General features: G+C 37.5%; 1 protein-coding gene across 1 annotated transcript; it reads right to left on the bottom strand.

The window, feature by feature from the left end:
- Nucleotides 1–3,050: 3,050 nt before the first annotated feature.
- On the bottom strand, nt 3,051–14,020 carry LOC141905355 (E3 ubiquitin-protein ligase arih1-like). The gene is made up of 14 exons (XM_074794197.1): nt 13,528–14,020; nt 12,365–12,432; nt 12,144–12,225; nt 11,551–11,625; nt 11,366–11,458; nt 10,797–10,852; nt 10,463–10,529; nt 9,777–9,883; nt 9,224–9,338; nt 8,057–8,245; nt 7,571–7,654; nt 6,321–6,497; nt 6,017–6,129; nt 3,051–5,252 (listed from the first exon to the last, which is right to left on the bottom strand). The coding sequence occupies exons 1-14, from the start codon at nt 13,741–13,743 to the stop codon at nt 5,165–5,167; spliced, it is 1,530 nt and encodes a 509-aa protein (XP_074650298.1). The 5' UTR covers nt 13,744–14,020; the 3' UTR covers nt 3,051–5,164.

A 14,020-nucleotide genomic window follows, 5' to 3' on the forward strand; every position in this document is an offset into this window, starting at 1 on the left:
CTCTGAATTATCCGTGTGGTATGAGGCTGAAATCTGAGTCAATGACGAATTTGCACGAATTGAAGAAATTAGTGAACGATGAATTGATCACTCGCTGTGGCGTGAAAGATATGGATGGTCTCGGATCAAAAATGGAATTCCACCTACCAGTAAGCGCAGGAGACAAGCTGGAGGACAATAAAAACTGTTGCACAGGTGAGAGTGTTGATGAAGTATTCAATAGTGCTTTGGAGAAATGTACTAATACATCATCGACTGGTTCCTCGAAGACTGTATCTCCATCGACAGAAAAATCTCTTGATCACAAAACTCGGAACGATACCGTAGAAATAGCGGATACTCCAACAGTGAAACCTAAACCGTTACCGCGAACTAAACATTTAGCCATGAAACGACGCCTTTCTGAACAGTATTCCAAAACAGTTCCGGCAACTGAGGTAAAACCTCGCCGTCAGTCAGAATCTTATAGTCTGCATGTATCAGATGAACTAAACCAGCCATTTATTACCGGTAATAACGAAACAATTTCTAAATGCGGCACATCAGTACCAGTTTTTTCGCGAGAGATTAGTATCGAAATGATACCGGCTGATTCACCGGACCGTTTAGATATCAGTTCATCATCTAAATATACGTCAGTATTGACTGATCTTGAATACAAGCATAGTGAAACGTCTGAGTTACCAATGTTTGGCAGTAGTTCAACACTACCTGGTGCAGCTAGTATGACTATGGAAGTACAATTAAGCAAAGGCGTTACGGGTCTCGGATTCTGTATCGAAGGTGGAAAAGGATCACCCTTAGGAGACCTACCAATCAAAGTTAAACGTGTCTATAAAGGTAACATATTCGTAAAAAGTTGATAGAAATTCACTATTAAATGTAATAGTGAAACTATCATAGACGGCAATATGCAAGGGCAGATCTAGGGTTCTTTGAAGGGGTGGACCTGAAAATTGGAATGGGCACTTGATTTGAAAAGGGCAGATTTGGCAATCTGAGGGCTGCAAGCAAAACTTTGGTGGGGGAATCTGGTGACCTTCCCCCAAAAGATTTAAGACTAAAAGTATATACTAGGTATTTGTCTAAGTTATGGAGGTGAATTTATACATTTGTCTGTATTTGTAGGTGGTGGAGCCGGTGTGTCTGTGCTAAAGAGAGGCGATGAAATACTGAAAGTGAACAATATCAAAGTGGCAGGAATGAACCATTTCGAGGCATGGAACGTTCTTAAATCACAACCGCAAGGCACGATAAATCTTTTGATACATCGTGTTGCGTGAGAATTGTACATATCGTATTAATTGTGTTTGTTGCCAGTTGCGCTTTTATTGGAAAAGTATTTAAAAATTTTATTCATCAAACAGATGTCATGATATTTCAATGAGACATTCAGCTATTCATATTGTAAATGAAAAGATGATACTCTTGGAGATCCAAAACTTTGGAGTTTCAAATCGGGGCTAGTTGCCCAGTCATGGCTTAAATTTAAGACCAGTCATCTAAGACCAGCTTAGTTTTATGGGAGTTCTACAGTCAATCTAACAAAGAAATATTTGATAACTCTTTTGGACTTAACTCATGATTGAGCACCTGGCCCTTGGGTTTTCATATTCACATTTTCAGTATAGGTCGATCTTTGGATAACTTGAGCCCTTTTCAATTGTGTTCTGGAAGATGAATATCATTCTCAGTAGAAGTTTTCTCTGTCATCACAGAAACAGAAGAAATGGCAGAAAATTCAAAACGCGGCTATAGAAATTCCTCATCTTGAAGAGAACAATTGAAAGGGTACATTTCGAGTAATGTAGTTAACAATCCAACTACAATTATTTGTTGATAGTATTATATTAGTCTAAATCAGGTCACATATGTATTACAGATTCTTATTTTTCAATATTGTACAGTGTCTAGGATAAGTCCAATTGGTCTGATAAAAATGAAGAAATGTGGACATATTTGAGAGCTTTGCATTATACTTCGTGGTTGGTTCCCAGAGATATGAAAATTGCAACCGTCTAGACTTGTATACTGGTATTTAAGTATCTGCTGAATTTGCCAATTCCAGATGGAGAATATTTGTGATTAGTAGAAATAGATTTTTGTTATGTACATGCAGTTCTTATTATCTGGAAAGAGCTAATGTGGAGTTTCTTTTTCCCTATCAGTATATCATAGAATAGAGATGACCTTGAATGATAGGCAATAAGAAAATTGTAATTGAAATGTGATTAAAAGTTTGTTGTTGATGGAAAATAGTACAGGGAATCTTTTTGAGTTTTGAATTTGTCCTGAAATTGACCTAAATCGTACATGTGCAGCAGGTATCAATCTGTGCAGCCTGAACCTGATTTTATGTTCAATACTTTATCACTCTACCTGACATTCTTGATTAACATACCGTTATGGACAAAGGCCAGATATTTGTCATTTTGTCACTGATCGTCTATATTTTTCGCCCAACAATGGTGAATGCCTGAGTGGAGATTGATACCTGCATTACATACATATCAAGTTATAATATAGGGTTGAACCAAGATGTTCTTATTAGTATTAGAAACATGTTGGTTGATCATTGCTGTTTTTTTTTTTTCAATGAAATATTGGTGCTTTTCTATATACTACATGTAATTTAATTTAGTTACCTTAAGCTGTGATTTCTAAGTTGATAATAAATTGTTCTTGAATCAGTTAATAATTCAGCAGTTATGTATGTTCATGAGATATGGCTTCAATTCATTCCATCAATGCTGATCTTTACCTTCACCGAGACTCGATCCACATGACAAGAGAATCACAAATAGGTTATTTTCATGCGTTCAGAACCTCACTCCAGACATTTATGATTGAAAATGAACTAACTTATGGACTTTAAGTAGCATATTGTATACAAAAAGTGATTGTAAAGACTTGATAAGTGAATTTTCCGATTTTGAAGGCATTTTAATGGAGTCGTAGGGATCCGGCAGGTTATGCATTAAACAGAGCCTGAAATCTGCTAAACTCTGCAGTCAAAATGCTTAGAACTAATATTAAGACAACAGATGGTATTCTATTTACATATAGTCATTGTTTATTTTTGACATGAAATCACATAGTTCCTTGTAGTAAAGGATTATGGAATCAATCGTACAATAAATCCTTTGATTCAAAAGTATCGACATCATCAGTACTGCTTACATTCAATACAGCTGTATTTGTGTAAAATATGACATCAGAAGGCAGGAATGAAGTATGATAGTTTTTTAAGGCATGTATCGAGCGTATTCACTTTTCTCACATCCTAGACCATTCTTGTAATGAAGGAAAAATGCGCAGCTGGGCATTTGCAGTTAGGGTGTCCGAGATGCTCTGTATCTTTTGATTGGTTAGGAAGGTGCATGACGGATTCAATAAACCACTTCATAATAAAACTTTCGCTGTTATTCAGAGCATTTGTCACAACACAACACTTTATATTATATATGCTTCACGCTTTTTCATATTTGACCATGATGATTCAAGAGCAGCTCGAACAGAACATCTTGCATCTATTTTGGCTCTTATGGCACTAGAATCAGCAAATTTCAACAAAAAAGGTCTACTTCAAAAAATACACGTGTACGACACATTGTAGACACTGTTACCAGTACCGTACAATTTAAATGTGAGTGAATCTAATAGCTAAATACTGTATAATACATATAGTCTTGTACCTTACCCAGGTACAATATTGATCATCTTCGAGACCACCAATGCTGTTTAAAAATATCTTTTAAAAAAATGCTTCCAATTCATAGCAAATAAGAAAAAAGTTCAAGCAAATACGGTTAATTTTCCGAGAACACAATATTTCATTGGAGTACAAAATGTATAACTTGCGACACCATATTATGCAGAAAAGAGTTGATAGAAAACCAGACACGTTTGCCCAGAGAAAGGCATTGAACTAATTAGTACAAATTATACGAGGCAGACAGAATTCATAACAGTAAAGCTACTAGGTGGTGAACAGTACAACTATGTACAAAATAAAGCAATAATAGTATACCGGCTCAATTCTCCGATGAAAATGGTACAGAAATATTTCTTAACCCTTTCAGCATGTTTACACCGCAGTGCAGTGTATAAATGGGTGATTGACTTTGCTAGTACACTGCACCGCATTGCGGTGTATTGATAGAAATGGTAATTAGTTATTATCTATATTAAGCACCTGTTTAATTGAACTTACACCATGCTGTGGTGCCCGTTATTCAACACACTGGGGTGGATTTTTGTTTAGAATTTGCAAATTATCCCCAGCACTTTCAGATATTATTAACTCATCAGAACTGAAAGGGTTTTAATATTAAATGTATTGCCGATACATAATTCTATCAGAACCGGAAAACTCACGGAATTCACAACATCAGAATATTTGGTATACGACACTTCGATATTTAATTACCTGGTAGATGATACCGTTCAACTTGAGATAATCGCAAGGATATATTCAATTAAAGTAGCTCTATGGAAAAGGAAATGGGAATGGATGAATAGATGAAGGAGCCGATGAAGGACGAGAGAAATGAGACGCAAGACCAGAAAATTGGTCGATAATCGAGTGATTCAGCTGCTGCAGCTGAATCATCATCTTATTAAGCGAGTCACCATTGCAGCTAAAAAATATTCTCTTTTTCAAATCAAAAATCTAAGTCAATAATAAATATCCAACAACGAAAAAAGTTCTACTGTAACTCGTACATCACGTTCGTCGTAACAATCAATAGTAAGTAATAATGCAAATCAATTAACTTCTAATTACCGATAATTACTAATATAAGCAACATCCGTATAAACAATTATTAATTCATCATCATCATCATCATCTTAAAAAGGATTTATGAAACGATCGATTTGATTCTTTTTTCTATGAACGATGCGAGGTTTCGATTTTTTCTCATGATGTCGATATATTTAAACACGCGCACACACACGACGATGATTTACCGCAGATCATCATCAGCATCGATTCCCAGGTGCTTCACAGAAGAGTTCACACGTACTAAGTGTTTATCAACAACAATATCGTCGTACGCATGCTCACACTCGACGCTTCTCGTCACGAAATTCAATAATTGATAATATAACGATCATGTTTTGACTGTTTAATTAATTAATATATATATATTCGTTCGGCTATTTATAATCCGTCGTGATATTCCCATATGTCTTTTTCGTATCCTTCGTGAACGTGATTCAACAACACCGTGCGCCGACTTTCGCAATACCTGAAAATACGATTTAAATAATGAACAATATCATTCGAATCGATTCATCGGTTTTTTTTTTCGCGACAATTAAGTGCTGGATCCGGTTCTGTAGTTTCTAGAAATTCAACATTGAAAATGGACTCGTGCTAATCCTCGAGTCTCAGGATCTTGTACATCCTTGCTTGCTAGAGTTTGATTGCCTCACACTTACACAAACCCTGTCCACAGTTCCTTCTTCGCTACATTACACCACCCAAGATTTTTTGGATCGACAGGTTATGTATTAAACCAATCAAATGCGTTATTTTTCACCAGCAGGTTCGCTCTATAAATACCAAGCATCCGATTGGCTAGATATATAGACTGGGTGCCTTGAAGTAGCAACCTTTCCACCAAAGATATCTTGGGCGGTGTAATAGACCATTGAAGGGTATGTGGCGAGTGTTTCTGTTGGCATATACTTCGGCGGAAGGCAATCAAACCCCGGCAAGCGAGGATGGTTCAGGAATGCTTCAACTTAGTCGAAAAAGTAAATCAGCATTTTCACATAAGTTTTGTGAAAACAGCGTCTCAGATGCGAAGGTTACCAAAACGAAAATAGGGATAAGGGAATGCTGCTGATGAGGTAGTTATCCAAAAGCTGAAACAATTTCCATAACATACACCGTAATTCTATGTAAGTCTTAAATGCCCAGTATGCATTCAATTTCACATCGAATTGAATATATAGTCTAGTCAATAGCAATTCATTAGGAAGAAGTATCTCCTCATGCAATACTTGCCTGTATTTGTCCTGTACTTTTTGTTTAATATCGACTAAAATATCCGACGTAATATCTCTTTCTAGATATTCCGATAATTGTTCAGTGGCACATTCTAGATCTCTTTGATTTTCCTGCAATAAAAAAACCGTAGAACTCTTATTCATCGAAATATCAGTATCTTAGGAGACTCCGTCTGTGACGGGAGCCATTCGCCAAGAATTATAACGTGCCCACAAAAATATTCAAGCACAATACCCCAGTCACATTGCAGCAAAGTGGACGTGAGCATGTATTTAAGACTTAAGAAGTATACGACACATACCTCAAAGATAATTGACTGATTATTTTTCCTCAAAAAGAATGCAAATACATAAGTATACATGAGCGTTTGTCGACATAAACACAGGACATCGACGGCTTTCTTCAGAAACTGTACTTCGATCCACGACATATTGTGCTGCTGCATCTCTTCCATTTTCGTTTTTACCGATGCGTACAACTACAAGGCAAATCACATCTTAGTCAATTCCTTATTTTGAAGAGAGAGGGCCTCGTTGCAGAGTTCCGCCTTGATTAAAATTTCAAGGAAGTGTCTGCTTTCATATCCCAAATACCCGGTACTGTAGACTCCTCCTAAACCAGTACTGTTTATCTCAGTAACCATTAATTTGGTGGTTATGTAAGCAAATTTTCATCCTATACACTACCTAAACTTTGGTAACCACCTAGTTGGGTAAAAAAAAATCCTGGTCCCAACTGTACTGATTTGGGTGTAGTTTACTTTACAGCTACAAACATTTCTTATTGCACATTTCTCAAAATTGAAGGAGTTTTTAGAGTTTTGGGCATTTTGATCACATCAAAGGAGTTTCAGGCACCTTTAAAAGCATTTTATGTTCAGAAGGAGTTTTTAAGGAATCAAGGAGTTGTAGGGCTTTGCACGAGTACAGGCTATAATCTAGAAAGGTATAGCCGATAAACACAGTATATTTGTGAGACTTTTAGCGATATTCGATTGAAGTAGTTTTGATCCAGTTAAGATGCTTCATAAACAAAAGAGCTTCGACTTGGAAGAACTTAAGATGGAACTGGTTAAGGTTAACAGGTCGAACTGGTTAAGGTTAAAAGGTCGAAATATGGCAAAGGAGCATTTTTTCCATATCCAATACCAAATAAACATACAAGCATGGGTAATAATGTCATTATCTGCAGTATACGTATCAATATTGCATATGGTATACTCACTTCTGTCTGATACTATTAGGATTGTTAATTCATAAAATAGATTAGCGGTACCAGCAGAATGTGTATACCACAGAATGGATACATCGTCGATTTTTAACTGGTCCCCAAAGAGACCCAATAGCTGTGGTTTAATGTACCGAACACAAACCAGCCGATATAATGGATACAAAGTACCAAAGGATTTGATCGAATGAAGTTCTACTGCATTATCATCTATCTTTGCCGAGTAAATGGTAATAAAGAGACCATATATCCACTGTTTTGGGAGAGATAAGAGATATATTACTTCCCTTTGAAGGAACATTTCGTATCGAGACATTTTCTTACCTTATGTTCAAACTTTAAGCTTTGCATATGGTTAAGATATCGGTTACAGTAAAACAGATACCTCTGTAATGCTGACCGCGATTTCTGGAAAAAAGCAAAATAAACAATATTAAGAACAAGTTTAATCATGTAGTTATATATTCGTCATAGAATAGCTTTTCTGACTTTTTCCCTGCATTGAAGAATTCAATCAATCAATCAACACAGTCAAATACATAAGACATAAACAAAAACTGTTTGATTTTATGCACAATCTAGCAATCTCCCTGACTTAACTGTTTATAAAATTCACTGACTTTTTTAGAGAAAAGAATATTCCCTGATTTTCCCCCGGATTTCCAGGCATTATTGGCCACCCCTTTGCAGTTTACATTTATGTCCTGTCCGCATCTAGACACTTTCTGTCCATCACGCATCATTTGCACGGAAATTTTTTGCCCCGTTTGTATTTTGTAACAGGAATATCAGAAAAGTATACATCATTACCTCTTGAGCATCTCTTGCTTTCTTGGCTTCGTCTTCGTCGTATCGGTTACAGTTGTACCACGAGGAGCCGTGCGGTTCCCACGGACCGAGACACACCCAGCAGAAATCAGCTTTACAATGTTGATTCTTACACACCATATGATTACAGCCGCCGTCTTTCTCTATCGTAACGTGGCACTTCGGACACTCCTGGAACGCGATTGAATTATCTGTTTAGTTTTTATTTGATAAACCTGTCTATTATTAGCAGTTTGATCCAGATTTTGATCCAAATTTTGACCTAATGCAGACATTATTTATTATTGTCCACCTATGGATAAATATATGTCAAATATGTTTAATCGGGATTTCTCATAAACAGGATTAATTTCCATCGGTCGCAAATGATCCGAATAAAGTGGATTCTTGAGTACACCTCAAATGTGGATCATTTTACATTATTGTTGAGGACCTACTCTCACAGTAGAATGTTTCAGTTGCTAACATTGAGTAACGCGTTTAACGAAAATCCAATCGATTTTTCAACAGAAATGTCCGATGTTCTTTGAAGTTGATGACCGGCCTAGAATGTGGTCACAAGTTTTGCACTCACTGTTGGGCGGAATATCTAACGACGAAAATCATGCACGAAGGAATGGGACAGGTCAGTAAAACTGCAAATGGGTGCATAGATTGACTGTGACACAATCTTATTCTTCATCGATGGTGTGTAAGTTTTCTATATCAGTTGCTAAAGCAGTTTATGTCGGTTGCGACTAAGACATTTGCATCGGCTCGCAGAATGTTGGAACATGTGGCACCCATTGGCAATTGCAAGGGCGTATAAGTCAATGCGTCTTTGTGAGTTGAATTAGAAACCAAATTTAGTGTTAAAGATGGAAATTTTGCTTACAAAACCACTTGCAGTTTACAGTACTGATTTAGGAGGACAGTTTACCCAAATTCAAGGATATCCAAGGACCTTGAAAAACATTATTGGTTAAGAAGGAGTTTTTCAAGGAATCAAGGAGTTGTAGGGACCCTGCAAATGCAGTTCTGGGTGCACATCATTAGTAAGAGATATTTCATGCAGACGCAGCTAAGCTTTACGATGTACACTGATAGAGGTGGCGACTGCTAGAAGTCAAATTGTTAATCCCTAAAACTAATATCAAGAATGAAACTCGCCTTTGTGTTCGCTGCAATCCAGTTGGAGGTTTCGCTGTCGTCGTCGCATTTCTTGATCCATTTTTTAAGCCATCGACATTTAACAGGATCGTGCCAGTTTTCCCCACAAGAGAAGCTGCAACAAAAACGAAAATCACAAATTACCACAAACTTTCAGTCAGAAGGGCATATGTAAGATTAAAATAAGCCAAGTTAATTGCATTTTTCATTGATATAGAACTCGTCGAATGTTTAATTTACGCGTCTCAAGTTCTAGTTACAGTAAACCAGAAGTAAATCGGATCGGGGTAAGTCTGAAATACGCTAAAATAGATCTAGAACCGTTGGACGACATGTGTAGCCCCAGCCTCTGCAGTCATTTTAGAAGATAGATTGATATATGGATCGGACATATTTCGCTCACGTTTCTTTTTTTAATTCATAGTTTTCATTGAAAAGCTTCTTAAAAATCAAACTTTCTCAAAGTCAAGTTTTTCTCAAGAGAAAATCATCCAGTCCCAAAATACTTTTTCTATGGTAGCCTTTCCTTTTCTATGTCTATGACTGTACATACCAGAATGTGTAGCCACATAAGCACGTCACTGGTTTGGCATCATAGTAAGCCACTTTGATAGCATTTCCGCAATCAGGAGCAGGACACCAACGCATCAATCGATTGCACTAAAACAAACAAATCAGAACATTAATAACCTGGTACACAAAACGATTTAAGTCGACCCGGTAATTAGGTACCCGTTTCACAAAATGAGTAATCACCACAAAAGCTTATTAAGTGTATTCCGCATCAAACCAATCAAAATTCCACCGAGTCCAGACTTCCTGGTAGATAAGATAGGAACAAGGCCCGATGTTTATATGCATCACCTTTATCAATATTCACAGAACAGAATTCTATATAGAAGTAGTAGTAATAGCAGAAGTAGTAATATTGTGGGCCAATTCAGCCTTCATCGACCTCTGGGCAGTTTCTGGTGTACGGTTAGACATTTACTATAACATATAAATATTGATCTAGTAAGTTACTTAATTACGATCCCCCTGTTGGGCGAGACTCAGCTGTGGATCTGCGGAAACCCTAAATGACTCAATCCATTTTACTGATTAAATCTAGCCACTCAGGTTAGATAGACTACCCTACCGACATGCACCACGAATATTCCATTCTTTGACATGTCAATTCCAAGACCTATCATGGCTATGAGCCGTGTAATTTCTACATTATACCAGTATCAATCTCACCTCTACGAAGCTGTTCGTAATGAAGTGTTGATATTTCAATTTTACTTTCGATTCTGTGATTAGCTTCCTATAAATGAAAAAACGGAGAGGTCATTTATAGCGATTATATCTGCATCAGACAGGGGATATAGGACTAATTGAGACTCTTGCACAGCCGTGATTCTTGTCCAAAGAAGTGGTCTTAAAATCTAAGACTGGTTTCAAAAGCTATTAGAAGATAAGCTTTAACGCAAAATAGGGTATCATAAATCATGACTGGCCTTTACATCTGTGCAACTCAGAACCCAGGATTTGCTGGCTTAATGAAATGAGTTTCATTTACTATGTTACTTACATAACTGTAGCGTCATCCACTAAAATGTCACAACCATGAGCAGCACAGGAAATAGTCTGAAAAACAACAATATTAAATTTTGCTTCAGTAAAGAGAGCAGACGGCTTGCAACGAGTGAGTGCCGCAATATATATCGGTAGAGGCCGAAGAGAGTTTAGAAATTACAGATCAGTCATTCCTGGATTCAAGGAGTTATCAAGGAGAAAATTTCAAGGAAGTTTTTGCGTCTCTTTATTAGTCCCAAAACTGTCCTCCTAAATCAGTACTGTAAACTGCAAGTGGTTTTGTAAGCAAAATTTCCATCTTTAACACTAAATTTGGTTTCTAATTCAACTCGTCGATTCTCTGAGACTGCAGTGACAATTGCGTCACAAAGACGCATCGACTTATACGCCCTTGCAATTGCCAATGGGTGCCACATGTTCCAACATTCTGCGAGCCGATGCAAATGTCTTAGTCGCAACCGACATAAACTGCTTTAGCAACTGATATAGAAAACTTACACACCATCGATGAAGAATAAGATTGTGTCACAGTCAATCTATGCACCCATTCGCAGTTTTACTGACCTGTCCCATTCCTTCGTGCATGATTTTCGTCGTTAGATATTCCGCCCAACAGTGAGTGCAAAACTTGTGACCACATTCTAGGCCGGTCATCAACTTCAAAGAACATCGGACATTTCTGATGAAAAATCGAATGGATTTTCGTTAAACGCGTTACTCAATGTTAGCAAGAAGAACGAACAACTTACAGAAACCGAGTAGTTTAAATAGCATATTTCACACATCGTCTCTTGAATGGAAGATGCAGAAGCCGTCCGTAATTTCTGAAAAAGAAGCCAATACTTACAACTTTCAGAACTAATTGCCTAAAGCTCATGAAATACTTGTTCTTTCATCTGCAATAAACACTTAAAGTCAGACTTTTTAAATCAAGGATTGCACATAATCTCGGTCATTTTTCGTTGAAAGCTTAACACTCAAAACTCTAACCGAGGAGACCTAAATACAACGGGTTGACCATATATGTGCTAAGGTTTACGTTCATAAGACGGAAGAGGCTTCAGCTCTTAAGCTTTCCAGAACAAATTTAGCTCAGCGGTCAACTATAGGGTACCTGGCTTCATGCTTCATGCCGCCGCCACTACGTCCTTTCATCATCATCATCATCATCGTCACAATCCGGGGAGTATACTCGAGTTATACCCGGTAACCTGAGTACAACCGGGCAGCCCCAGGCAGTCCCAACAATGGGTAACGTTATCCCCGAGTATACTAGGGCTCAGCCTGCGCATGCTTATTGTTTTAATCAGTTTTTACATTCTATTTTGCCGCGATCACTCACTTTCGTGCTGCCTTTGCATTTCTTGTACGGGCTTATCACATGTGCTTCGGCGAATAACTTATCTTGATCCCCATCCCAATATCTGAAAAAAATTATTCACTGATTTCACTACGTCGAGGCCTACTTGATCGATATATCATTTCATGGTGAACATTTTTGTTCACCATGTTTCTGCAAGCATATAGGCCTACTTCATTATCGGGGTCATCTAGTGAACCTACCGTTCCATTAACTTCTCTTTGTCCCATCTGAAGTGATTTAGTAGAATTCTAGTAGTCGTGGCAGGAATCTGAAAATATTATGCCAAACTATAACATGTCTTTCATATTATATGATCACTGCTCGACAAAGCACTAGACAAAAAGAAACTTGGTGCAAAAGGCTACAGGTCCAATTTTTCTTGCATTGGTGGTTCTTAGGGGAGGCATACATATACCTACATCAAGTGTTCTCCATATGCTGGAATTTTGAAGGGGGTGCATTCAATCATTGTTAAGTGTGATTTTATGGCAGCTGAGGTAGCAAGGATTTTGATACCCCCCAAAAAAAGAAAAATAAAGCTAAATTCTTGTGTTATCTTTTTCTCACATTAGATCAATATACCTCAAACCAATTAATCAGCATTGAAAGAATATTGATATGCACTCTGATATGCACATTTTTTAAGGGGTGGTTGATTTGAGGGTTGGATGTACAAATGAAAGGGGTGGATGTCCCTCTAAAACCTGTTGCGGAGAACTCTGATATCTTCATCTAGATATTTGATTGCGTTCAAAATTTACCTTAAACACGATACCAGTGTGACCCATATCAATTCAATTCAACCCGAATCATGGTCACTGTTCAACGAAGTCCAATTCAATTCACTTCAATACTTTATTGATAGTTATTTCGTAAGTTGTCGTAGGGTTACTTAATTAGCAATAAAACATAGGCCTATTCTTCTAACAAATTTATTTAAATCTGACGTTAAGTATTCTTGTCAAGATATTAGCTGGACATCGCGATGATGTTATGCAATGAAATTCAAATTTCTTTTTTTAACTCAGTTGGGAGGGCATAGTTGCAAATGTCGGATCAACAAAAATTCGACCAAAATCTGAAATCAGAGCACTAGAACACACATCAGTGTTTGCTAAACTTTCTAAAACAATTTTCTACGGACAGACGAATGGATAAAAAAGTGATCATAATAATAGCCCAAAGCAAAAGGGCTCAATAGTATGTGAGCTTTTGGGGGTAACGTAGGCTAGCCTACGCCAAGCCAATGTCCTTACAATCTCGAGCCCCAAAAGGTTTGGTTGACTGATGTCAAATGGCGCTGAAAACTAATAGGCCTACGAGCAAGAAATATTCTTTGTTAGCCTAATTTGATTAATAATACCTCGACTATTTGGTTAACCTCCTTTATACAATCGACCATGTGTTGCACAATTTCCTCGGGCGTAAGAACTAAAAAGTGAAAATCATCGCAGTCTTGGTGTTTGCCATCCCTCGACGGCTCGCTTTCCATGCCCAATTCTACGAATTGATCATCGTCTTCGTCGCTCGATTCGGCCCCGGAATCTTCCTCGTACAACATATCGTCGTCCAAGTCCATTTCGCGACTTGTCGAGCGTTACACGTACGAGAAGTTATATCGACAAAAAACTGAGTATCGAATAAAGTCGGTGTCAAAATTTCCAGCTGAAACTCTCTTCACTCAGAGACGACGGTAACTTCGTGTTTATGTCGATGACGTCATCTTCGTGCCCTTCCGTGACGTTTGGCGAAGCGTTTTATTTTGATAGCATCGTTGAATTTCCTGAACCTTTAGCTTAAATACGCGTAAATAAATTAGTCATTAGGTAGAAATAGAGAGTGACATGAGCTTTAAC

Source organism: Tubulanus polymorphus, chromosome 5, assembly GCF_964204645.1.
Source record: "Tubulanus polymorphus chromosome 5, tnTubPoly1.2, whole genome shotgun sequence".
Classification (NCBI taxonomy): domain Eukaryota; kingdom Metazoa; phylum Nemertea; class Palaeonemertea; order Tubulaniformes; family Tubulanidae; genus Tubulanus; species Tubulanus polymorphus.

Coding starts and splice junctions, on each gene's coding strand:
- LOC141905355 (XM_074794197.1), bottom strand. CDS start 13,743: ATGGACTTGGACGACGATATGTTGTACGAGGAAGATTCCGGGGCCGAA. Junction 11,459..11,550: donor ATTTAAACTACTCGGTTTCT/GTAAGTTGTTCG, acceptor TGTTCTTTGAAG/TTGATGACCGGCCTAGAATG. Junction 5,253..6,016: donor AAAGTACAGGACAAATACAG/GCAAGTATTGCA, acceptor TCGTATTTTCAG/GTATTGCGAAAGTCGGCGCA.